At 44.1% G+C, this 26,194-nt stretch overlaps 1 protein-coding gene across 7 annotated transcripts in view; it reads right to left on the bottom strand.

Moving 5' to 3' along the window:
- Positions 1 to 7,220: 7,220 nt before the first annotated feature.
- Positions 7,221 to 26,194, bottom strand: part of LOC132245874 (uncharacterized) — an 88,456-nt gene continuing 69,482 nt past the window's right edge. For all 7 annotated transcript variants that reach the window (XM_059719078.1, XM_059719080.1, XM_059719079.1 and 4 more), the window contains 2 exons: positions 11,025 to 19,577; positions 7,221 to 9,948 (listed from right to left, as the gene is read on the bottom strand). In XM_059719078.1, the coding sequence (XP_059575061.1) occupies positions 16,012 to 17,079 (1,068 nt within the window). In that variant the 5' untranslated portion in view covers positions 17,080 to 19,577 and the 3' untranslated portion in view covers positions 7,221 to 9,948; positions 11,025 to 16,011. The remainder of the gene's footprint in view (positions 9,949 to 11,024; positions 19,578 to 26,194) is intronic.

A 26,194-nucleotide genomic window follows, 5' to 3' on the forward strand; every position in this document is an offset into this window, starting at 1 on the left:
GGTGCATTGGGTATTGTGATCACTAACAGAATTAATTTGGATCCAATGTGTGCCTCCCTTTCTGAATCAAGGGAGCTCTCAAATCAAAGCCCATATGCATCTCCCTGTATAAAACAATAACCCCTTCTAGAGCTGTGCAAGCTTCACTTCAATTTGACACATTGCACCAGCTTTCCAAACATGTCTCACTTGTTATTTATGTTTTGCCTGAAATTTTTGATGGCTGATGCAAGGAACAGAACTGAGTTCTCCGACAGCCTGGTTAGCCTGAGCTGAAACAGATACTGCATTTCCAAGTCTATGTCAAAACCTCAATATTTGTTCCCTCTTGGCTGCACCCATAAGTGACTGCCTACAACTAGCAGTGACAGCAGTATTGCTATTACAGAAACAGGAGGTACCTCCGCATTAGGAATGTCACGTTGTTTTCCCATCACATGAAAATTTCAAACTGCATTCATTTGGGGCACAATGCTGTAACCACTGGGCTTTTGGAATAAATAGCTAGACCTGATTTCTGGGGTGACACAACATCAAATTTGACTCTAATTTCTTAACTGATTGAAAACACAAATTTTAGACCACTCATTATTCACCTAATAATATTTCCCCAACTCTTGTTGTAAGCATGTGTTTGTAGAGGATTATAAGCATTAGAAAGAAAGGGAGAAAGTTATAAACTACAGCTATAATCATTTTTTTTGCCTCCAGAATTTGATTAATCTATAACTGGTTAATTATTAGAACCTTTATTCATGTATTACTCCACCAATGCAACTTTAGCATCTTATACAAACTTTAACTCCTTATACAAACCCAGAAAAGGGTTGGAGAGGACACAATATTAACTCCCAAACAGTGTCTCCCCTTTCATGGTACATGAAAACCAGGCATGGGTGTGGAAGAGAAGGGTTGTCTAAGTAGCACATCCCTGATTCTGCCATTTCTAATCCCCTTAATACTGCTGCTACATCCTCAACATCTCCTGATAATATACATATATATACACACACACATATATATCGCAAATCAATTTGGACATGAAAGGGAGAGCTGCTGATGCTGAAGGTCCCAAGGGATTATCACATTTGAGCTGGTGCTGAAGTTACAAAGTAATGGTCAACAATAATTAAAGCAGGACCGAACAAGATCTGATATTCCATCAGGAGCCCAGGACAGAACTGAGGACAAAAGAAGGGAAGAAGGATGATCTAGTGGTTAGGACCAAGAAATGAGTGGAACTGAGTTCAGCTCCCAGGTCTGCCACAGATTTCAAGTAGGATTTGCAAAAAACACCAATTCCCTTCCAGGATCAAGCTTCTTGCCTCTCAAGTAAAGTTAACACACCATTTCCTTAATCTGTTTTGCATTTGGATCGCAGGCTGTTTAGGGCAAATGCAGGCTCTTACTACATCTATGTGCAATAACTACAATAATGGACTTTTTCAGGAGCTAATTCAAGTAAATAAAAGAAACTTTTGGTTTTTTTCCAGAAGGCAAAGTAGTATTTTTACATAGAATGTGGCTCCATTCCTGTCATATTTTTTGCAGTGTATCTGTAGTTACATCCCAAGGTTTTTTTGTGCTTTATAAGATTGAAAAAAACCCCAACCTATTAAGTCCCCCTCCCCAAAACTGCTTATACTTCAAGGCCCCAGGGTGGAAAAAGATCATTGCACTTAGTTGTAAGTATGCACACACTATTACTTCATTCAGCGGTATATTTACTCCTAACCTGTCTAAACTAAATGAGACTACAAACATGATTAAAGTAGTAAAACGGAGCACCTGTCTTGATTCTTTCAGAACACAAGCTGCAACTAGACCCAGCCAAAAACAGTAACCGAAAACACGCACGTGAAATCATTTTCACAAGTGTGCACTTTAGAAAAAAGATTTTGTTTTCCTTCAGTGCAAAACCTCCAGCAAATCAGTAGTTGCTCAAACCTATAGCCCCTTGACCACCACTGAATTATGTTGACAATTTTTGCGTAATATTGTGGAAACATTTTTTTTTTTTAATTAAAAATACCATACTTGGAAAATTTTACCTGCTCTTCTGACATGGTAGCCTCAGTGTATTCATATTTTTCCACTCCCACAAGAACACATTGGTTTTCACTGAAGAGCTGTCTGCAATACTAAGAGCACTGAACTCATGACAATTGGTAATCATCTGGACTTTGCAAAAGTATCTAAGGAAAACATAAATAAAACATTGGGCACATTTGGGACCTCAGTGTCTTCCCATCCTAGATCTGGTCTTTAAATGGGATTTCCTATGTTAACACGCCCAGTTCCAAATCCACGTAACTGGACTGACACTTAGGCACCTGAAATGGATTTTGCAAGCTCTCAAACTTGGAAAGGAATTTAAAAGCTCATTAAAATGTGGGGAGGAAGCTTACAGGCTTGGATCTGAGAGGTGTATACCTTTCCTTTGGAATTCCATAGGATTTGAGCAACTAAATCCTTTGGGGTCCTTGTGCGTAGGAGAGGGAAGGAAAGGGTGCAGAGCAGGCATTACAAGGGCGTTCTTCCAAAGTTAAATGCAGTTATATCTTGCTTATACAGCAGTCTCCCCAAGGAGCCTTAATAATCTACTACAGCTGCCAACCAGTGAAATGACCTCTGCAGTTCATGGGATAGAGGCTCTTGCTCTGTTAATCCAGGTCTTGGATCCAGACACTTTATCAACAGCCTCGGAGAGGTACTGCCAGCATAGAGAGGAGGAGGTTGAAACCTTTATCTATTTAAAAGGTTTCTGAGGTACTCTTAAAAACCCCTCATGCAAAATGTATGGACCTGCCAGGCACCAATGGCATTTTACTTTCTAATCCCTTTTGAAACATAAACCCCAGTGCTATGAAAGTAAAGCAAAAATCACATTTGGGAATCAACAAGCTCATTTGCATTCAAAGAGAGAAGACCTCTTCTCATTGAGAAAAATCAATACATGTCAGAACAAGCCTAAAATATGCATTTAAAATGGAGATCACTGCAGTACCAGATTCTCATCAGGTTGATAAAATCACTGTAGCTAAGATTAAAAAGTAACAGAGTAAGTCAGATAATTTCCCCCCAGCCTTCTACCAGGAAATACCTATTTAAAGACATAATAAGCACAAACCCTGTTAAGCCTTTTGACTGGGAAGGAAAATAACCATTTCTTTTGAAACTCTGTAGTCTCTAAGGGCATTTTTAGATGCGTGTGCGACGCAGCACTGATTATGTTATTTCACGCCCTTAACCACATTTTCTTAGTCCTTGTGTTGTTGAGGGGCAACTTGAATGCATTTCAGTTTAGTTATTGGTGTATGAGTTAACAAGTGATACTGCCCTATTGTCGCTGGTCCACTGGCATGATAAAAGACTGTGGGTGCTGATAGACTGGGGGGGGGGGGGGTGCTTTACCAGAAAAGGAATCATGTCAGTTTGACCAGGCTCCCTAATGTCTTTATAGCTCGCTCGTGTGCTTCAGTGGGGCTTTTATCTGATGACTCCTGAATCCCCATCTGGTACTGTTTCAATCCTGCATCCTGTTTTCAGCTCCTCCTGGCTCATATAGAAACATTTGACTGACATCTCTAGCACAGCAGTCCTGTCATCATGGAATCCCTTCCCCAGTCAAAATGGGAGATAAAGTTAAGATTTTTCAAAACGGCTGAAAAAATTCTGCCATGTCTTTCAGTAATTACAGTGTACCCAAGTCTCCTGCACATGCAGCTTGTGTGCTCTTTAGTATGTAATGGTTGTACCTAAATGAAACAACTGATTTTTTCCAAGATGATAATCTCATTCCTAAATTCAAACCTCTGGCTAACAATTCAGCTCTTGAATAATCTTGGCTATTTGGGGTCTGTTTTCATGCATGATTATTGCCAGATGTTCAAGCTCACAGGGGTGGGAAGGAACCCAACAACTGTAACTCTAAGTGCCGCACAACTTAAATCCTCGAACGCTGGTTGATTGCACAGGGTGATGGGGGAAAGAGAAAATTCTCATAGCAGTGCTCTTTCATGACCACAATAGTTATTGGACGAAGGCACAGCACAGTGAGAAAAGAAACTCAATTCAATTAATTTAGCAAAAACAAAGATGCAGCGTGGGAATGAACCTGACACCGCCGTACAAGTCAGGCCACAATTACAGATTTCCTCTATCCATTAAAGAAGTTACAGCTGACACCAAGTTTGAAGCCCAACCCTTTAAACATCAAAATGCAGCAACAGCTTACAGCCAGAGTTCAAGGTTGAGTAAACCATTTTCTAGCTTTAGCTAGGTAGGGGGATAAACTCAGAAGAGAGTCAAGACAGTAAAAAAGTTGCAATAAAAAATAAAAGGAAACCATTTTTCACAGAAAAGGATTTCAACTGTTTTAGGATTTCAACTTTTTTCATCCAGCTTCAAACAATGGAATATGAAATGACTTGATAGACCTCTCAGGGCCAAGCCTGATTAGTACTAATTAACACATTCTGGAATTACTAGCAACACTTATAGAGGCCTAGCTTGCAATCATTTGCAGTGAACCTGTACATTTGAGCATCAGAATCTAGGACATGAGAGGTGGGGATTTTTTCCCTATTTTCACTGGCTTGGGTTACAATTTGAGCACCAAGTGACCAAATGAAAACAAAATGGATTTTTAGCTCTATCCCTGCATAGGCACTTCTGGGCTACGGGGAGACATTCAAAAAGCCCTAGCCTGAATTGATTCAATCTGTGCAGGTCAGTCTAATACTAAATCAGTTTGTAACCATACAGACATTCTAGAAATGCAGGCACCTGCCTGCAGTGGCTCAGGCTAGAAGCTAGGGGGCATTATAGCAGCCCTTCCTTTCCTTCCACAGTGATGAGGTGAGGCGGGGCATGGCCAGGCCCTGGCAGGATGCTCTGATTATGAAGGGGTTCCCCCCGCCCCCTTGATAACAGAGCATTTATCAGCTCTGTTATCAGCATTTATCACCCCCCTCCAATCAAAAAACAACAGCCTCTGTCATTAGTTCAGGCTCTTCTAATGGAGGGACATTACCAGCTGACCTGTTGATTAGCTCCAAAAATCCTTAAGCAGCACTGGCCTGTCTGCCACATCTTCCACAGCATGGACCGTAGCCAGCATATGGTTTGCTAGCTAAGATTGAGAGGCATCTGTGTAAGGCAGAGGGGAATGGGAAATCCCTGCTTAGCAGGGAGTGGGGAGGAGAGGGTAGGGGCAGGGGGAAGCCAGGCAGATGCCTCTGCTGAGTCTCTGCTGAGCTCCAGCCAGGGAGCAGAGGGGAGGGGCCAGCACTGCTGTGGGGCAGAGAGCCCCGCCCAGCCCAGAGAGTATACCGGGATGCTGGGGGAGTCTGGTTTAACTTAAACCAGGACAGGATCTTGGACAGACATTGCATAAACCGATTTGAGCCAAATCAGTTAAGTCTGATACGACATTCAGCCAAGTTTCTCTCAAACTGGTTTCAGCCATTTTTAAACTGGCTTATGTGCACTGAACATCTGTTCTGTTACAGGTTTAAACCAGGTTCTGATCACTTAAACTGTTTTATGTGTAGTATCTGTCCCTATCCCTGTATATCCCAGTAGGTGCCTAGTTTTCATTTTAGGCATTCAAAGAGGTTTGCTCAGCTGGCCACTAAATGCTTAGACTCACTTGAAAATCCTTGTCTCCAACATTAATTAGACATTTGCTATGCTTTACATGTCTTGGTGCCTGATCTGTGTCAGATCTGGGTTATGGAACCTTTCAGGAACAACAGTGTATTCCCAGTTTGCACCACAGCACAAGCCCATTTGAATGAACAGAAGAGAAATAATACACCCCATTTATATCCATATCTTCATAGTCACCATCCCAGTCAAAACTTTATTTTAAATTCACCCTCATTTAAAATTTCAGCCAACCAAAACCATAAAACAATAGTTCTAAAATTAATTGAAATTAACCTGATGCTTTTGTGACTTGCTGTCTGCTAGTTTGTCAGCATCATCATTAGGCTACAATTTATGAGCAATACACTGGAAGACAATTAATCGACTAAATGTTAAGAGACCAAGACCATTAAATTTGTCTACATGCTGAACAGAAATACAATATCGAAGTCCCAACTTCGATATAAATAAAAACTCCGATTACATTAAAACCTTATTCCCCCCATTTAAGCATGTGCATAGTTTCCACTGAGCTTAAGTAAACACACATATAGCTTTTTATGCTATTATGACTTATCAGTCTGATAAATGGTTATTAGGGCTGTGCAAAGCTTCGGGTGCTGATTTGATTCAGAGGAGATTCAGCCCAATTCGGCAGTCAAATCTCCAAATCTGAATTGAAACAGGAGACCAATAAAAAAGTTTGAATCAATTCAAAGTTCTCCAAATTGATTTGGAAAAGATTCAGAGATTTGGGCAGTCCCCACTTACTGCTGCAGGGAACTGGACCCGGACTTTGTGCTGGTAAATAGGGGGCAGGGAAGGGGAGGCTAGAGGAGGGGGGGCTAGAGAAGGGGGGAGGGGACCAATGGGGGGATCCCCACCAAACCCCATCCCCTGCCTGCTCCCCCAGGTCCCCTGAATGACCCCAGTCTCCACCCACTGTCCCAGCCCCACCCCATGGCTGCCCCATCCAGCCCCAGCTCCCCGCTCTTTAAAAGAAAAAAAAGCCCCCACTCACTGGCTGCTGCAGCAGCCTCGGGGCTTCTGGGGACTTGTGGCAGAGCACCCCTGCCACGCAATGTGGGGCAGAGGTGGGCAGCAGGGATCACCCCCTCCCCTCACCTGGCAGGAGCCAGTGAGTCTGGGTTGGTTTTTTTTTTGGTTTTTTTTTTTTAAGAACCAGGAGCTGGGGCAGGTGGGGCAGCCATTGACAGGGCTGGAAGATGGGGCCTGTCCAATTCGGAGATTTGGCCAATTTGGCAGCGGCCAAGTCTCCGAATCTGATCTGCCCGAATCAGTTCAGGACACTGATTTGAATCACTGAATCTAACCACAATCCCCCAAATCGGCCAAACCCGAGTCTGAAGTGAATACTAGCCACTTTGCACAGGCCTAACAGTTGTGCACTTCTCTATCTGAACTCATGGAGATATTTCTAAGGATTCTAATGAAGCTCAGAAAAAATATTTCTGATCATGTTTTAAGCCCATGAATACCTGTTTGCAAAAACTATTTGTGAAATGAAGTCAAATTTGTTTTCACCAAAAAAAGGAGGCAAACTCAGAGAAAATAAAACATCAAATGAAACTGGTCAAAATGTTTCATTTGGGTCAAAGCCGTGCTCCTTCTCTGCCAATCTTCCACTTAAGCCAGGAAACAGAAAAAGAAGGGGGAAAAGAAAGAAACCAGTGCCCCTTCAGTCTTTTATACCCCTTCAGTCTTAAGCACCTGTTCTTAAAGTTTACAGAAGACTAACACTATGCTTTTATCCATCATTCCTGATGAATGAAAAAAAAATCTGCAATTAATCCACAGAACTTGCTGCCACAGAAAAGCACTGAGGCCAAAATCTTAAGAAAGGGTCTGTTTACATACAGTTACCATAATTAATGATGACCTATTTGGAAAAGGAGATTAAACCTTGTACTTCTGGTCTTAAAGTAGTCCCATTATCAGAAACCAGTGTAGCCTGGGTACATCCAGAGGTGTGCCCTGTCTGCAAGTGGAAGGGATGGGGTGGTCAAGCAAGAGTGCTGTGAGGGCTCTGCCACCGGTGAGAAGTTCCCTCCTGTCTCTATAGAGCCAGGCAGGGACACATTTATTACTGTTTACCAAAATCCTTTAAAAAAAAAAGACGATGCTATTAATATATAAGTAATATCAATATTTACACATTTATAAAAACACAGCTAAATATGTACAATAACCACAGGCAAATATAGCAAGGCAAGTAAACACAGGTATCCACAGATAAGTTCAAGCAAGAACAACAACACAATCAAACCTCAATCTGCTGACATAACCCAGGCCACATTAAAATAATGACAACATATCTATCTATCTATCAATCAATAAAAAATATAACTATTTACAAAATGGGAGGTGCAATCTTCCCCCCCCCCCGCCCTTTGTGGCACAGACTATTTACTGTTCCCTTAGGGTGGCAACCCTGGCACCTGCTTTGGGGGAGGAGGGTCCCAGTACTTCCTCAGCCCAAGATGGGTCTACCTGGCCCCTGATCCTGCCAGATTCCCCTTTCAGGGCCTCCCCTCCTGGGGAGGGGGACCCATTCCCCGGGTACTCACGGATCCGGGTAGCAGGCTGCGAGCAGTTCCCAGAGCCATGGGTGCCTTGTTGGGGCTGCCTGGGGCCCTGCCTTCTGTCCTCCACTGCGGCTCAGGCCTCCACATGCGGGTCCCAATGCCCAGGCCTTGCCTCCTGCCTTGTGCTGGGGCTTGGGCCGCCTCATGCGGGTCCTGAAATCTGGACCGCCGGACCTCTCCTGCACCCCACTAGTGCCTCCTGGGTGCCTGGCCTCATGCTGGGGAAGGGGGTGCAAACTCAAGTGGTATGGCACCACTCCCATGGCTTAGGGCACCACGAACCACCATGTGCACCAAGTCCTTGGCCACATGCTGAGGGTAGCAGACCTGAGCCACCAAATGCAAATCCCAGGGTCTGGTGACCTCCATGCACCTCCAGATGCACTGGGGTTCTCACCCACACACTGAGGGTAGCAGACCCGAGCCTCCATCTGCAGCTCCCAGGGTCTGGTGTCCCCATGCACTGCTATGTGCACTAAGTATCCCGGGACCCAAGCTGCCTCCTGCAGCAACCAGGGTTGGCCCCATGCACTGGGCTGTGCATCATGTGGGGGGCCCCAGCAGGCTCTCCCTGCTCCCAGGGTCGAGGCTCTGGTGGCGATTCCTCCAGTGATGTCTTCAGGAGCCCAGGGCTATCACCCGCTAGGGCAGCTCTCCCCAGCTTTTCTTGGCTCCGCTGTTCTTGAGCCCCATGCTGCATCTGCCCTGCATGCCCTGCATGCTCTCTTTTTGTACACTTCAGGGGCTCTGCCCCTCAAGTCCAGCAGACCTGCCACACTGCAGTCTGCAATTAGGTTAGAGAGCTCCACTCCCCTCCCCCTCCTTTTGGGAAAAGGGCGGTGCCCGCTTTCCTCAGCTTGTTCCTGATTGGTGGACTGGCTCCACCCATCAGAAGTAAGGATTCTTGAGCCCCAGGACAGATTGGAGCTCAGTCAGGTAAGTCCGTCACACCAGTATGAGAACTAAGGGGAGACATATTATTCTTTATTTGTTTACAGCATCATGTTTATATCTACCAATGAAACCCTGGTAGAGAGACAGGATGCTGGACTCAATTTTGAGTCCAATCCAATCAAGAATCTCCTAGGTACCTATGATCATTTCAGACAGGTAGTGAAACTCAGAATCCAATTGCAATCATGCTTTTAACAGGAAATGCTATCTGGTTATAGTGATATATTAGTCTGCCAACCATGGAGAACAAAGCCGCGAAATATTTCTCATTTGATATTCACAGAGCAGCTGCAGTGAAGTGTTATGCATCTGTCCAGCTCTTCCTCAGGTTGGGTACCAGAAACAGAATGAGGCAAGCAGGCACAAGAGGCTGTCCTCCTCCAGCTCCCCTTGAAACATTTATGGCCATGGTTTCAGAAGATCTCAGCAACTATTGGCAGGTCTTTGGAGAAACTAACTGCTAATTTAGGTGTGTAAGTGGAAGCTGAGATGCCTTGAGGATCTGGCCCTACATGCCAATTTACTGGCTCAGCACCCAGTACAGATACCAAAAACACTCTCTAAACCCATTTACAAGTTGGGCTCCATTCAGACCTCAGTTGGCGGGCAATAAGTAAAGCCAGAACCAGATATATTGCACATTTAAAGCAGAAAACAGGCCAAGAAGAATTCCACTCTGGATGAGCTTATTGTTCAAGATCAGGTTCATGGCTACTTCAGAGATGAAAGACCAGGTCTGTGGAAAAGTCACGCAAATAGGTTTCACTATAGTCAATAAACCAAGAAGATCACAACTGCATGAGCCGGTTTAAGGGGCATCCATAAAGAAAGCTCCGTATACAAACACACACATCCATCCATCTAACTCCAGCAGTGCTCAGTTTCTACCTGTGGAAAGTTAGGCAGAAGGCAGGGCAGGGTGGCACCTTGTAGGCTCACCAGTTAAAAATACAAAGCTAACTACCTTTTTCCTATAGGTAGGTAGTTAAGAAATAAAGTATCTGTGGATGGTGCTCAGGGAAATGTAGCCCAATTCCTGGGGTTTATAGGATCACTAAAACCTGTACTGCACTAGAAAGCACAATCCTCAGGAAGTTTTCAACTGCTCCTACCCTGCCCTGGCTAAAAAGGAATGGAGTTTTTTTCAGATTTGGTCCAGCTCTAATACAAATGAATACAAACATATACAAAATGTTGTAATAATAAAACTCCGAAGTAGTGATTGCTCCAGGCTCTCTTTTGTCCTTTTAGTTCTTGGGCTACTGGATTAAAGAAAGCATATACACTTTGCTGTTAAGAAGGGTGTCTTCTGCAGTATACAAGCAATTGGAAATATAAACATAGCCCTCCAATCCACCCATTTGTCTTTTTAATTATTCTGAATCACAACCACCCTGAGATAACATCTCATTCTCTCTGTGTTTGAGCCACAGAAGCTCAGCAGAAACCTGATATCTTTGACCTCTTATTAAATTGAAGCCTGGATAGACGTGAGCGCTAAAGGAAAAGGATTATAGGGGTTTATATTCAGCGCTGTAAGAGAAAGAAAATCCCTGTCTCTGCCAGATGCATTAACTACTGATCTCACAATTGCGTAGAATTATCACTGGCATTCAATCTATGCTAATTCAATCTCGTCCAAGGAACGGTGATTCAACCCAGAACCCTTTCCCAAATTCATTCAACAGCTCTAATTAGTTAGAGAGGTGTTCCTATTCTCCACTCACGCTATATTATGATAGGTATTATTTAAAATGTATTATTAATATTCATTCAACAAACGGAGAATAACGAGGGGGTATTTTGACATACCTGAGGAGGGCTGTTTAGACACATCTGGTTACAGTTTTCTTTTTTCTTACAGAAACATTAACTTCTCATGTACATTGTCTCAGATGGCCAGAGCTGACTCGAGGTGATTTAGTAATTACTCGTTCGTTGGGTGGCCTGGTGAATAGAGAGGCGGACAAAGCTTAATGGTTGCAAAACTTTACTTACGCCGCTTGTAGCTGCGACGCAGACAGTCCGGTCGTTTGAACAACTACATGAGTTGCTCCAGCTGGCAAGGCTCAGGCTAGCTCATCCATCCACAAATCAAGCCGGCGGGGAAAGGGTACATCAGAGATTGAGCTTGGCGACGGGGAGAAGAATCAATAGGTGATCAGTCTATCGATCAGCTCAGCCGCAAGTCAGATCTCTTTTAGAAGCACTCTGCAGCGTGCTCAAAGTTCTCCGACTTGGGCGGAAGTCGCACGAAATTTTAAATGGCTAGCAAGCCAATTACTAGCTGCCACGTAGGAATAATTTAGAACTGGCCAATAGCGGGGCACAAATTTGCATTTGAAGGGAGGGAACTCTCTTGCACCGGGGTTTTTCTGTTGCAACAGAAAACCTTTGCTGTGAAAGAGGCTCTCATGTGGCGGGAAAAATCCATCGTGCCGAGGCACCAAAATCACTGGGTTGTGACATGCCCCCTTGCCGATGGCGCAACTGGAATTTTAGACACAAGTACATCATAAGGAATCTTTGTTTCAGGATTTACTGACCTGGCAAAGCTTTAACAACCAATACAAATATATATGTACAAAAAAACAATTTGATAGACCGGTCTTCTTAACAAACTATAAAATATAATAACTTGAACATATAACAACAACTATTGATTATCGTCTGATTGGAGAACATCTGCTTGGGATTCCCCTCGTTTAGTAGTCAGTCCGTCTTCTTCTATTAACAGGCAATGTCAATAAAATACTTAATAAAATGAGAGAGAATAGTGTTATAGTAAGTCCTGAGCGAATGGACGTTCGCCGTCTCAGTGTCTCCTTCACAACCATCACTCTATTGACTCGAATGAACTGTAGTTTGGTGCTCGACGAATCTCACAATCGGGCGGTTGTGGATTACTACTTTGCTGGGGTTAGACCTGTGAAGAAAGAGAACAACAACACAAAACAAAAGAGACTCATAATTGATTTCACTGTAAGGATACTGGGTGAACGTCGGAACGGCGAGTCATCCAGTTGTGATGAATGATAATAGGAGGATGATTGGGCTTTTCTTCTAATTGGACAGAATAGGTATTAGGATATTGTCCCGACCGTTGAACTGTTCCTTTGTGAACTTGTGGATGAGACTGATGGGGGTGCGGTATTGAGATCCACACTAACTCATCTGGCTGGAACTTGGGTTCCCAAGGTGGGGGTTTCTGGACATTAGCTTCGTCCCATAACGGTTTAGCAGTGTTCAGTGAGATGAGAAAGTCATGATTGAATTTAGTCCAGTTTTTAAATGTCCCTCCTCCTCTAAGGTGGTGTTGTTCTTTGTACAGGCCTATGTGTCTTTCGACAACGCCGTTGGACTGCGGGTGGTATGGCAGATGAAGATGCCAGGCTACATTGTGAAGACGAACAAATTTGTCTAGAGAGTTAGAGTTGAACAGGGGTCCCCCATCAGACTGAATCTCATGAGGGGGTTGCCAGGTAGCAAACACAGCAGTTAAGGCAGAAATAACGGCAGTGGCATTGCTTTTTCGTAAGGGAATAACTTGTAACTGTCTAGTTCCCAAGTCGACAACAACTAATCCTTTATTTGGCGGTTTAGACCCTGGGAGAGGTCCTAACAGATCTACCTGCCAAACTTTTCCTGCCTGAAACCGTGAAGAATCGAAAGCTCCGAGTTGATGTTTGGTTCTATGGCACTTTTCTTTTGCACATATCTCACAGGCCTGAGCTACCTTTTCCCAATCGCGCCGAGCTCTGTATGGGGCCGGCTCCATAAGGGTTCGGCACCAACGTTGATGGCAGGCCCGTGGCCCTGGGTGACCCCGATTTTCGTGAAGTCACATGAGGAATGTATTTACTTCAGGACCGGAGGTAGATGTGATAGGCAAGACTATGTCGGTCCGGAGTGGATCTTCTAAGAGCTTATCAATGACCTCATGTACTGGATCAGTATCCGGACGGTGGGACTTAGTGTGCCTAATCAACGGGAGGCGTACAAATTTAGTTAACGTTTTCGAGATGTCTTGCCAATCATTCAAATTTCCGGAGGGAAAAGCTGTACCGATAAGAATTTTATACATGTATTGCGAATCAATTGCGATGATTGGAACGGGGAGCGAGTCGTTATAACGTGTCAGACAATGTTCTAGTACCTTGAGGAATCCTAATAATTCACATTTTTGGGCCGAATTATCATCTGGGTCGGCTTGAAATATTTCCCTATCGTTACAAGCTTTGCAATAGTACCCATAGCCACTGCCATGTCGGGAGGTTCCATCTGAGGCCATCCACGCCGGGGCAGAAGTTCCATACAGTGTAGGGACCTTCTCCTCATCTTCTGGGCTTGGATCAGGTGCCGTGTCTTCCAACCTCCAGCAATGCCAGTTGTAATGGTGAGTAAGCACTAGCGTATTCCAGGTCTTAGACTCCCCCTGAAAATGTGGGTCGACTCTTTCCGCATCCAGCAAGGGTAACAATGTGGCACTGGGAGCGCGTAACGTCCCATGCCCCCTTGCTAATGGCTCCACCAGTTGTTCGGCTAGGAGGATTTTTCCTACAGCTCCATATCAATGTTGTGCCGCTTGAAGTGTCTTATGGGCCGTGTATACTAGCTCATCGCGAGGGTTATGTACGACAGGCCACACGTGGTTTGTGGTGAACCCAAGGGCTACAGTTAGTGACTCACCTAGATTGATGGCATGGAACTGTGTATCTTTAACCGTGGCTAGCAGGCGAAGCAGGTTCTGCTGATCTCCTTTCTTCCAGGGCGTAGACTTTCGGGATTTGTTACGGATCTGTCGCTGCAATTTGGTAAGGAGTGCCAAATCACTGGGTCCAACATAATGCCGATACCAATTTAAATGACCCAAAAGCTGTTGAAAGTGCCTCTTAGTGACAGGGAGGAATGTTTTTAATGGATCGATGTTAGGACCCTCATGCGAGATTCCGTGGCGGATGGAACCGATGTAACAAGTGCCAAGGAACATGATGTCATCTACAGGATGTAGGCATGACTTTTCCTCATTGATCGTCCATCCCTCACTTTGAAGGTGAGCGACTAGTTGGTTGACTATACTAGCAACTACGGAACTATCGCAACCCATGATGGCAATATCATCGACATAACTCCAAATTCTCAATTCCTCCTCTGGGGGAAGAGAGTATGAGGCTTGAAAATTCTTTAGGGTATTATTCATGGCACCAGCAGCTAGTGACGGAGCGTTGCGATATCCTTGTGGACAAACCGTCCACCTGTACATAATGCCATCAATACACATATTTAGTATTCCTTCCGGATCAGTTATCGGGATGGAAAAGAACATGTTTTTTAGATCCAATGCGACTCCGACCCACTTACTTTGTTGGAATTGTGCCATCTCAAACATACATTGTGGCAGAGTAGAAGGATTAGGTTGTTGAAGTACTTGACATCTTTTGTTAACCTCTCTATAGTCTATGACTAGCTGGGCTTCGTTAGGCTTTCCAGGTTTCGCAACTCCCCATCCTGATGACAGGTAGGTGCTGGCAGTTACGGTCTTAATACAGCCTCCTTGCTTGAGTCGCCGCAGGAGGTCAGTAAGGGACTGTTTTAGAGGACCCTTAGTTGGGAATCGGTCAATATCGCCAGGTGGAGGTGTTACGAAGCGTTGGTCGATGCCAATCCTGTTCTGGGATAATAACGGGTAATGCCTGTAGCACTTGTTCTTTAAGGTCAAGCCCTCTTATCCCTGGGATCCCTAAAATGTTGATGCCCCCTAGGACAGCCTCTAGGGGGTATCGGTGGCCCTGGACCCAAAATTTGACCTTCGTTGTGGCGGCGATAGCGTTAAGCCCTTGTACCTTGATCGTTTTGGTGGTCTTTTGGTAAGGTATCATTGAGGTAATTACATTGGTTTGAGCTCCAGTATCAAGAAGGAAGAATACTTGTTGTTGGTCATCCGGATCGGTAGGGTTGTAAACAGTGAGTTTGGCGTATGGACGAGGATCAGTGGGGTCAGGTTTGAGTTGGAGAAGGCCGCTGGCAGAGCCGACGGCCATTATTTGTTTTTTGGTGGGTCTTCGAATTTGAATCCTAATGTCTCGGCCAGACGATACTGGGCCCTTTTTCCCAAAATTCGCAACTGAGTCTTTGGTTTTCTTCTCGCTCGTTCCGGACTTACAAACATATTCCTTTCCTTTGTAGTTCTTTCCTTCGGGGTTCTTGGAGGTGACCACCATGGCTCTCACCGGGGGTTAAACCCTTGATGTCTGGATCTCAGTGTTTCGGCTGGCTAGGCTGAAGGTCGGTCCCTTATATCATCAGAAGCTTCTTCACCTTGCTTCATGAGTGCCTGCAGTCGTGGGAGATGACCTAAGAGATTTCCCACTGGTTGACCCGCCATTGGGTTCAAAAAGAGTCAGAGTGTAATGGCATTTGCTCCTCCGTATACCTCCACGCAGCCATCTATAGCTTCCAGGGGTGTTGGAATTGCCCCGGGGTTTGATAGGTGGCGATGAGCCCATCTCTCTTTGCATTGGACTGCTGTTAGTCCCATTGGATTCATTCTCAGGCTCCATGAAAGATATGACACCCCGACTATGGCCAGGAGGAGTTGCTCTGCAGTAGCCTTCTGCGGGCGGCCTTCATGCCAGGTGTGAAATTTGTGGGTTACCTGTCCCACTACGAGCACCGGGAGCGGGATGGGCCAGAGGGCACTGTCCGTGACCACATTCAAGTCGGTAGCACGCCCTCCGCTCCATGCCACTTGTCGGGTCAGGGCACTCGCTTCTTCCTTGTCTAAGGTGTCAGATCCAAATTACAATATTAATTGTCCTAACCACATGGCCAAGGTTTCTTCTGGTTTTATTTTAGATTCTCTACAAAGTTCCTGAATTTCTGGTCGGGCGTGTGTGCGAGAGATGACAGTGGTACGTGTGGTACCTTCTTCATCCGCAATATGCTTCATCACAGCTATCGGGTGAGCTGCAGCAGAGAAAGAGTTAAATTCTTCATCTGGGAGTGCTGGGTACATCCCTCCTCCCATTGCCCCCTCCCCGTGGCAAGGAGGTGGGGCCGTTGGGAAAAACATTACCTCGGGGGGCGGAGTCACTAGGCAGATCCCCGCCGGGTCTTCTGAAACTCCGCCCCTCCTTTCCGGGTTCCCCGGATGGCTCACGCTTCTTTCAGCGCCATTTTCTGCTAGCGGCATCATACGGCCGGTGCTTTTGATAGAAGTCGCTCCGGAGCACTTCGCTGTCCGCTCCAGCGACTCCTTACCCGCCGTATGCATCTGTGCCTCTAAATTTGCGTATTCCCTTAGTAGACCCGCTACTGTACGGAAAAGCACATTCATCATCTTTCCCTTCTTCCATTTAGTTAAACGCCATCTCGGCACATGACGGCCCTTAGTTTCCAGATCCTCCCGGAACTGAACGAGGAGCTCATGGCCCCGCGACCCAGGCACCAAATCCGGACAGTTGAACCAGTCCGTGGGGGTGGGTTCCCCTCCTTCCCTTAAGTATTGAGTGCATTGAGCAAACTCCTGAGCAGGGGCCAGCTTTTCTGCCTTCCGCGCCTTTACCCCAGCTAAGGATATGGTTGATGTTTCCTCCAGGGGTCGATAATAGACCCGGTCACTCCCCATTATGCACCCGAACTCCCCAAGGGATAGCTTAGTTCTCCATTCTTTCACGACTGCTTCTTCTCTCTTTACGGAGAAGTAACCATCAATATTTCTTTCATCTCCTTCTACCGCCTGGTGGTAAGTGATATGCGCCCATAGATCGTTTGCATTCTCTACGCGGCGGGTCCCGGTGCACCAGGGGCAGCACCCGATTAGGTTCATCTCCATCACCGTACCCTTAGATCCCATCCTCGTCGCCATGTCTTGGACGGCCAGAGCCGACTCGAGATGATTTAGTAATTACTCGTTCGTTGGGCGGGCTGGTGAATAGAGAGGTGGACAAAGCTTAATGGTTGCAAAACTTTACTTACGCCTCTTGTAGCTGTGACGCAGACGGTCTGGTCATTTGAACAACTATGTGAGTTGCTCCAGGGCAGGGCTCAGGCTAGCTCATCCGTCCACAAATCAAGCCGGCGAGGAAGGGTATGTCGGGGATTGCGCTCGGCGACAGGGAGAAGAATCGATACGTGATCAGTCTATCGATCAGCTCAGCCGCAAGTCAGATCTCTTTTAGAAGCACTCTGCAGCGTGCTCAAAGTTATCCGACTTGGGCGGAAGTCGCACGAAATTTTAAACGGCTAGCAAGCCAAGTACTAGCCGCCATGTAGGAATAATTTAGAACTGGCCAATAGCGGGACACAAATTTGCATTCAAATGGCAGGAACTCCCTTGCACCGGGGTTTTTCTGTTGCAACAGAAAACCTTTGCTGTGCATTAGGCTCTCATGTGGCGGGAAAATTCCATCATGCCGAGGCACCAAAATCACTGGGTTGTGACATACATAAGTTCACATTTAGCACTGCTAATGGAAACAGTGCAAAATCTAATTGGATGTTTTAATGTGAATGCTAACTGTAAACACACTATTTCACCCATCAGTTGAAATGCAAAGCTGCCTCCTTACCACGTGCCACCTTCAATCCCTAAGATTTCTGGAAAGGGACAGTTCACTTTCACTGATTAAAAACAAAAAATAATTCTTACATAGTATACAATTAGAGCTTGGAACAATACATCACTGGGGGCAAGAGATGATCCGCATTACCAAAGAACTGGACATTTAGATGGATGGTGTGAACACCTGCAGTTACAATATTAAGAAATAAATATGTTTTAAATCCAATACTATCTAGATCTTAAATTGTATATTTGCTTTGTAGGTCCTCAAGGCTTTAACCTAAGGTCAGGATAATAACATAAGAGGAAATCAAGGAACAGAAAGGTGAAATGACTTCTCTGAGGGAAGTCAAGAAACGCGGCAGGACCTAGACTAGAACCGATATCACCAATGAGGGAAGGGAAGGGGAGAATTAAATAACTGTATCTCCATTTTTTTTGGGAAGGCTATAAATCTTCATGCTACAGGGCACACACTAAACTAAAACTGAAGCAGATTAGGAAGAATCTCTCCCAGTGAACAGACATTTCCATAACATGTAGCATCATATTTTACATTTTCCTCTTACGAGTATAAGAAACAGGCAGACTAGTACACTAGATAGATCACCGGCCTGCTCTAATATGGCAATTTCTATATGCCTAAGGTTGCGGGGGGAATAAAACTGTCTGGTACAACTCACTCCAAGGAAAAATCTAGACGGCTCTAAAAAATTGAAATTAAAACATAAAAATTACAAGAACCTAATTTCCCTCCCTCCCCCACGTTGTGATATGATGTTATGTGCAGCATTAAAAGCACAATGTGAGTTATCATTTAAGGCTTACTTGAAAGATGCCATACGCTTAGATGCAGGCAACAAAATATAGGAATCTTGATGGATGAAGTAGGTTTATATCCATTCTAATTATATTCATAATACACTCATTTGAAATACCATAGGTATTATTTTGATGAATGTTACGCATTCTGTCTAAAATAAATTGAAATAACAATATAATGCAGAGCTGAAAAATATACTCTGTGCAAGTACTGTATCTCATTGACAAGTACTTTAAAAAAAAAGCCTAAGTAATAAAAATTACTGCTAGAAAAATCAAAGTGTTCCATTCCTAGATTTTATGGGGGCAATAAAAAATGACAAAGCAGCTCTAGTTAAGCTAGACTGATGAAGTGATATACTGCAAGAAAGGCATTTCAGGTTGTATTGAAACAGATTTAAAGTTGATATATAGCAAGTACAATAATTCTGCTGCATATTAAATAGAGCTTGAATGGAATTTTACAAAAGTGTAGACAAGCTAGTGTAGACATGCACCACAAAATTGTAAGCCAAACAAAAACTCTCTTCTTTCCCTCACCAAAGAATTTGGATGAAATCAACACGACTTTTCATCCATCAAATAGGGTGCATCATTGTAATCTCTGTTTGGTTTTTTTTAATTTTATTTTATTAACAGGAATTCAGAATGACCAACCTTTTTTTAAAATGTATTTTAGTTCTTCACTTTCTTTCATTGTAAAATAAAGGAAGATTTTGTGTTAAAAAATAATGGTATTCTAATGGAAAGCCATAACAGCAGTGCAGAATGTAGGCAGGATCACAGGATCTGGATTTGTGATCTGCATTTATTGTTATATGACTCTGGCCAAGTCACTTTTCCTTTCAAGGACCTTTCCCCTCCCAGGCTTGTTTGCCCTTATGTATACTCCATTGAGAAGGAACGTTCTATTACTGTACAGTTGGACGGTATCCAGCACAACGGGGCCTTCCTTCTCCTCCTCCATCTTCAAGGTGCCACTGTAATATAAATAAGAACAAGAATAAGGACTGAGTAATAGGTCACCACTGTGGTCCTTTGTGCTGGTCAGAATGATACTAAGTGGCCAGAAAAATCCTCCAAATGTAGTAGCTGAGGTTTCCATCACTGAGGTTTCCATGTCATCTTCCTTGAGTACTCTGTGGGAAGGATGCTACAGGGAGAGGGGAGCACTTATCTAACAGAACAATTCCCTTGGGGTAACTCTGACTGATAGTAGTTAGAGAAGATTGGTGACTGATCAACCTCAGGCCAGGAAAAGCATCTGTGCAGTCATTTAGCCTCCCTCTCATTTAGTTACCCAAAGCACGATCATATGCTGGGTCGCTGCATGTATGCAAACAGCCAATAGAAAAAAATTCCAATAGGCAGCACTTAAGAATGTAGAGAATAGCTGCTGGATTTATTGGACCAAAAAAAGATGTTGTGCCCTGCAAATGGCTTCCTCTGCCAGCTCTTAACAGACACAGATGAGAAAGGAGCCACAGGACAGTTAGAAAAGTATGTTATTTGTAACATAGCCTGAATTTTGATGCCAAAGATGAGACTTTACATTCAACTTCTACTGCGAGACAGGATGAAATAGAGCAATGGAAAATATGTTGTGTTTGTGCACGACAATTGAACAGTGACTCAAAACAACTGACATCAATGCCACATTCTCTATGTGGCTTGTGCAGATTTCTAACAGTATACCAGGCTTCTGCATTTCATATACTGCATTGAATTAAAGGGTCTACCACAGCTTCCCCATTAGGAATGAACAAATACTTCCCACAAAACTCAGTTCATTTACTCAATACTGATTTAATAGAAATCAGTAGACTGAGGTACAGAGAGCCATTCCGATATTTCTGATTGGAGCTATAAAAGTTATTTCTATTAAAGAGGTTCAGCTTCCAGAGATCTCTCACTTCAGGCAAATCTGATTTAGGATTTTCCAAGGTAAAACTGACAGTAGGGAGGATGCCAGCAGTATAACCATGAACCATTTAGACCCCAATTGTTAGTAGTTTTAGTTAATCTGGTGGTGCTGTACTTTACCCATAGACCTTGTTTTACTCAGAGGGGGGTAAGGGTTTTACTATATACCAGTACAAACCACAGCTTTCCAAGGACAGGTTCATCCATTCAAAGAGTGCCCAGCTGAACTATAGAGGTGCAGAGAGAAAGGCAGCTCTCAGGTCTAACTCATGGCACTTCACAGCAAGTGCCATGAGTTAGACTGATCCTCCTGGTGCAAGACATTAGCACACCCTCTGGTTGGGTCAGGAGGGTGTGCAAATTGAGTTTCAAGATACAGGAAAAGAGGCTGCATCTCTGCAGCCTCTTTCCCTAGCTCTGCCTCCCCCAACCCATGCCCCCGTCCCCACCACCACTGCCCCCCCCCCCCCGATCCCTTTCTGTCTCAAGATGGGAGGAGAAGGCAGGGGAAGGTGGTCTGTTCTGGGGTTTTGTAAGCCATGCTGGAATGGGGGGAGGGGCTCCAATCCACCCCCCACCCTCCAGTGCCAACTGGGCAACCCCCAGAATGAGCTCCCTCTGATCCCTTACCTGACTTCCATTCTGAAAACAGCACTCAGGATTGGGCTGGGTTGTGTCAGCTGAGCCCTGCTCCCAGTGTGCACAGACAGAAGTTAATGAATGTGCTCCACTTTGGAGCGCCTTCATCTGAACCCTCATGTAATAAGGGTTCAGATTGTCACAGAATCAGGCCCTTTTAAAGCTCGCTGCAGTCATGCACTTGTGTTTGGTTATGGCTGTCGAACCTTTTTTAGGGCCAGATCAGGTGAAAATGGTCACTTCTGTCTGTGCCATAGAAGTCCTTTGCCTCAAAGATGAAACAAAGCATTTTTCTCCTTAGAATGATCTTCCCCTGTGTATCCAGCAGACCTCAAGTACTGTGCCACTGTTTGGTTACACCTCAGCATTATAAAATGGTTAAACTGTTACCAAGCTTCTTATTTGTATCCCCGCTAAATGAGATGAGTCAGTGTGGAGAGACAGCGGCAAACAGCACTTCAGCATTAGAGACAACAGCATTGCTATCCTTGCAAAATTGCCCACACCATCCATACCAAGGAATGCGACTGATTTGTTAACAACAGAAACACTCTCAAAGATAAAGAAGGCTGGTATCCAAAGGACTGTGCATGCTATACCAATTATCTCAAAGAAACTGTAACCATGCTGTCAGCTTATTATGGGACACTTGTATACTCGGACAATGACAAAGCAGGAGACTGCTTTTGAAGCATTCACATTTATAAATGCTGACCAGCATAAGCCACTCTGCAAAAACAACTTGCTTTGTCAGTTCAAAATGAAAACACCCAGGTCTCGTGTATGCTCCACTGTCAAGATGGAGAAATGGTCTAGCCTTGGAGAAGACAGAATTAGCATAGGGAGAAAATTATATACACATCTTTCTGGCTCTGATATTAAAAAGACAATACGATACCACCTGTCCAATTTCCAGTTTATATTCCAAATCAGAGAGAAAGAAGTTATGTATTTATGTACAGTAGCAATGGCCTCAACCTTGGTCCCTGCTGCCCAAATAGTCTACTTTTCTTTGGTCTTCAGAATACATCGAGCTATTCTGTAAAAAACTATTTCAGAGGATGGGGTTAATCTGTGTCAGATAGGAGAGTCCTAAGTGCCTTATTTTAAGGTTTGGAAGAGGTGTTTTTTTTTTTTGTAATTTAAAGCAATTTTGTAATTTCCCTTTGCTTTTGAAATTCATCCCTATGCAAGAGGCCAGAAAAGAACAAGGCACCATTTAAGCCCTCAGATTTATCCATAAACTGACCCTCGGCAGAGACGAGCAACTTCCTATGTGAAATATCCACAGCTGCATACAAAAACAAGCGTTGGTGATAGCCAAGACCTTTATGCCACTATTGTGAAAAGCCATTCAATTAGACAGGAAAAGCCATACCATTAGGATTTACAGGGATAAACTAAATACCAGAATAATGGATCACAATGGCCAAAACAAGCCAAGACCTACCACTAACCTGACATACGTGGGTATAGGATGAAATGCATCTATACTCAAAGGGAAATCCCAAGGTCAGGTACAAATCCCGTATCATCCACAAAACACTGCCTAGGTAATGCTGCCCTTAGATCTCACACAGAACAGGACTCTGACAGCGTTTTCTCTCAACATATTCAGAAACTATTCTAGGCCCAAACACTTGCCCAGAATCTCTCTGTCGCTCCCTCTCAGCCTGGTGCATATGATTAGTGTGGCTCCATCCTCCAAAAGGTGGAACTGGACCTGGTTGCCCCCTGCGCCTCATCTGCCTATACATTTTTGGAGGATCCCAGGACTCATGAATACTTAATTCCAATCAGGATTAGGGGCTAATTAGCAGATGTCTCCTTTATGTAGGGGGGCATCTGGAGTGTGGACACACAATGAGCAGTGCTGAGCAGTGGGGTCACCATGGCTTGAAATACTGTTGACTCTGTGGGGCCCAGCCCAATGAGCTATATGGCAAATCATGAGCCTTTTGGCTTTAGACTACTATCAGGCATAGCTTGGGCTCTATATAAGTAGGTACAAAAGTGCTGCTTAAAGTGTCTTTATGGAGTACCTGTGCTAAAACTTGCAGCAGTTTCAAAAAAAAGATAAAACGCACCAATTCTGAATGAACTAAGTCTATGCTTATATCAAGATCAGTTTTTCAAATTTGCTGTTCACATGGTCAGGAAGAGCAGGGTCTGACAGTAAGGAGCGGGTAAGGGGATGCAGAGGGCTCCCTTGAGCTGCCTGACCCCACAGATTTATTTTTCCTGCTGTAGTAGTGGGAGGGGGACAAATTCAAAGCAAACCTTCAATAATTAGAGTCTCTACCTGGAAAATTGTAACAAATTTGTACATTTTGCACTTATAGACTAAGTATTGGAAGGTCATTCCATATTTGAGTAAATACGGTAAATCCAAATGCATGTGGACACAAGCCAGCCTTCAGGTGATAGCAAATGGGAATAAACCCTCTCTAGGGCAAATCTGCCAAATACATTTTCCATCATAAGCTTCCCTGCCTCTTTCTCTGAAACACGGCAGTGGCTAAAGTAAAACACGGCCCAGGTGACATTATTCATAAATCTGCATTAGGCTGCTGTATTTTCAAGTCGTGTATGTTCGTCACCCAGAAGTTTGCAGGGAGAAGGCATCAGAGGGAAGGCTCATTGAGCACTGAGGCTCCTGCCTCTCTCTCAGCCCACAAGAGGATTAAAAGCACAATGTAAAATGACTGTGAATAGAGCTTCTTGTGTTCACCTTTAAAATGAATTACTAGTGCTTTTTCCTCCATCTGTGAAGCAGACCACAAGTTCTCAGAGGTGTTGGTCATAGTCATGTTGGTCTAAGGACACAGGCGACAAGGTTCTTTAGGTAAATCTGATATCTTTTATTAGATCAACTCAAATTGTTGGAAACCATCTTCCTAGCAAGCTTTTGGGTTTACATACCCTTTGTCAGGCTGAGGAAGCAGATGCAGATGACTTCGTTGCTTTGTGATATCTGCACTCCTAAAACATCTCTATAAACAAGTCCTATTTTTATATAACATGGATATACATGCATGTGTGCAGCAAAGGGGCATGACTTTGGAAACCGATGAGCTGGTGTACACACATGGAAATACTTGTGAGTAACCCTGAGATAGTGAGGCATACTACATTTGTTCTGGCAAAGCTGCACTTGTGCGCCTTGGCAGACTTGAATAATAATTTTGCTTTGGGATCAACTCATTTTTGTATAAAAAGGGCCCATTTGCATTAAAAGTAATTTCTTATCACACTTTAACAAAGCCTACTCTATCCATTCATTTGAGGTTAAATTTTCAGTAAGCTGCATGACTAGAAGAGATTGCAAAACAAGAACTGGGGAACGTTGGAATTTAAAATAATCTTTTTTTAAGCATTTCATATAAACATTCATTTATGGAAGTAAATGACCCAATCTGTAAGCAGTTAGAGGATAAGATCCTCTTTTTACACATGTTATATTTACTAGGATGAGGAGAGGAGATCACAGGATTAGCAGCCAAGTGAAGGACCTTCAAACTCACCGGCTTGTATAGGATGTTTGATAGTAGTATATTATTCAACAACTAGACGTCTCTGCCTGCTGCACATAGTTCTAGACAAAGTACGATGCCTTTTATAAAAAGAGAAATAAAATACAAATCCGGGTCCGTTTTCATCACCGTTTGCAACATGTTAATAAATGCATCCTGTTGAAGAAAAGCCATGAGTTTTTAAGTTACGGCAGACAGGACAGGTCAAGGTGGCTGAAGTGCAACATTCCCTGGCATAAAACTTAATAGGGTGCTGATCTCTAAAATACAGAAATGACTTTCTGCAAAAGGTGCTCAGTTATTAAAGAGATATTCCATAATAGAAAACCCCCAAGATACAGAGAATGAGGGGGGGGGGGGGGGGGAAACTATTATAGATGCATGGGTAGGGATGAACTGAAATACCAGATGCAAACATATCTGGGCTTTGGGGAACTTGAAAATCCAACTCCAAACTTTGTGGTTCTTTAATTAGAGGCAAAAGTAAGAAAACCTGCAAGAGACTGAAAGGCTTGATTTGAATTTACACGTTCAACTTGCAGGTTCAGAGTCCACTGAGGAACCAAAATAAAGATGTTTTAGAAAAGCATTGCATTTCACTTTTATGGCTTATCCACCTGTTAGATATTGTCTGAAGTCTACATTGTGATCTCTATGGGGCATGGGCCGTTGTCTTGTTTGCACAATGCCTGGTATAATAGGGTCCTCATTGGGCCCTATGGTTGCTATCACAATAGTAGGAATAAATTACAAATCGCACACCGCTGGTTATGACGTATCACCCCTCCCTTGAACCTGTATGGAAAATCCTCCAAAAATTGCAACCCATACTAGAAAGAGACCCTATTCTTAAAAAGATCTTCCCAGAGCCACCCATCCTAGCCTTCAAACAAGCACCGAACCTTGCTAACCTCATCACCAGAAGCAAATTTCCTCAAGCCCAGAACACACCAAAAGGATCCAGACCGTGCCAGGACAAGAAATGCAAAACCTGCCAACACATCTCCACCACCCACACAATGACTACACCCCACAACACAGCCTGCATCTTACAGCTGCACCTCCAGAAATGTTATATACCTCATCCAATGCACCAAATGCCCTGATGGAAAATACGTAGGGGAGACCAAACAACAACGCACACCGGACATCTATCAAAGATAGAAATACCCAATTACCGGTGGGGGCACATTTCTCACAGGAGGGCCACTCTCTCTCCAATCTCTCAGTCCTGATCCTCAAGGGAAACTTACACAACACTTCCCAGAGACGAGCCTATGAGCTCCATTTCATCAACCTGCTGGATACTAGAGATCATGGACTAAACACAGACATTGGATTTTTGATACATTATAATCTGCCTGGCAACTGACTCCCCAGCCCAGCCCCTGGCTTCTTTACATTTCATTCCATCCAGGAAGAGCACACACCAACTGCTGCAACTTGTTAGCCTGACGAAGGGTTTTTGAACCCAAAAGCTTGCTTAATAACTATTCTCCAAC

This window comes from Alligator mississippiensis, chromosome 15, assembly GCF_030867095.1.
Source record: "Alligator mississippiensis isolate rAllMis1 chromosome 15, rAllMis1, whole genome shotgun sequence".
Lineage (NCBI taxonomy): Eukaryota > Metazoa > Chordata > Crocodylia > Alligatoridae > Alligator > Alligator mississippiensis.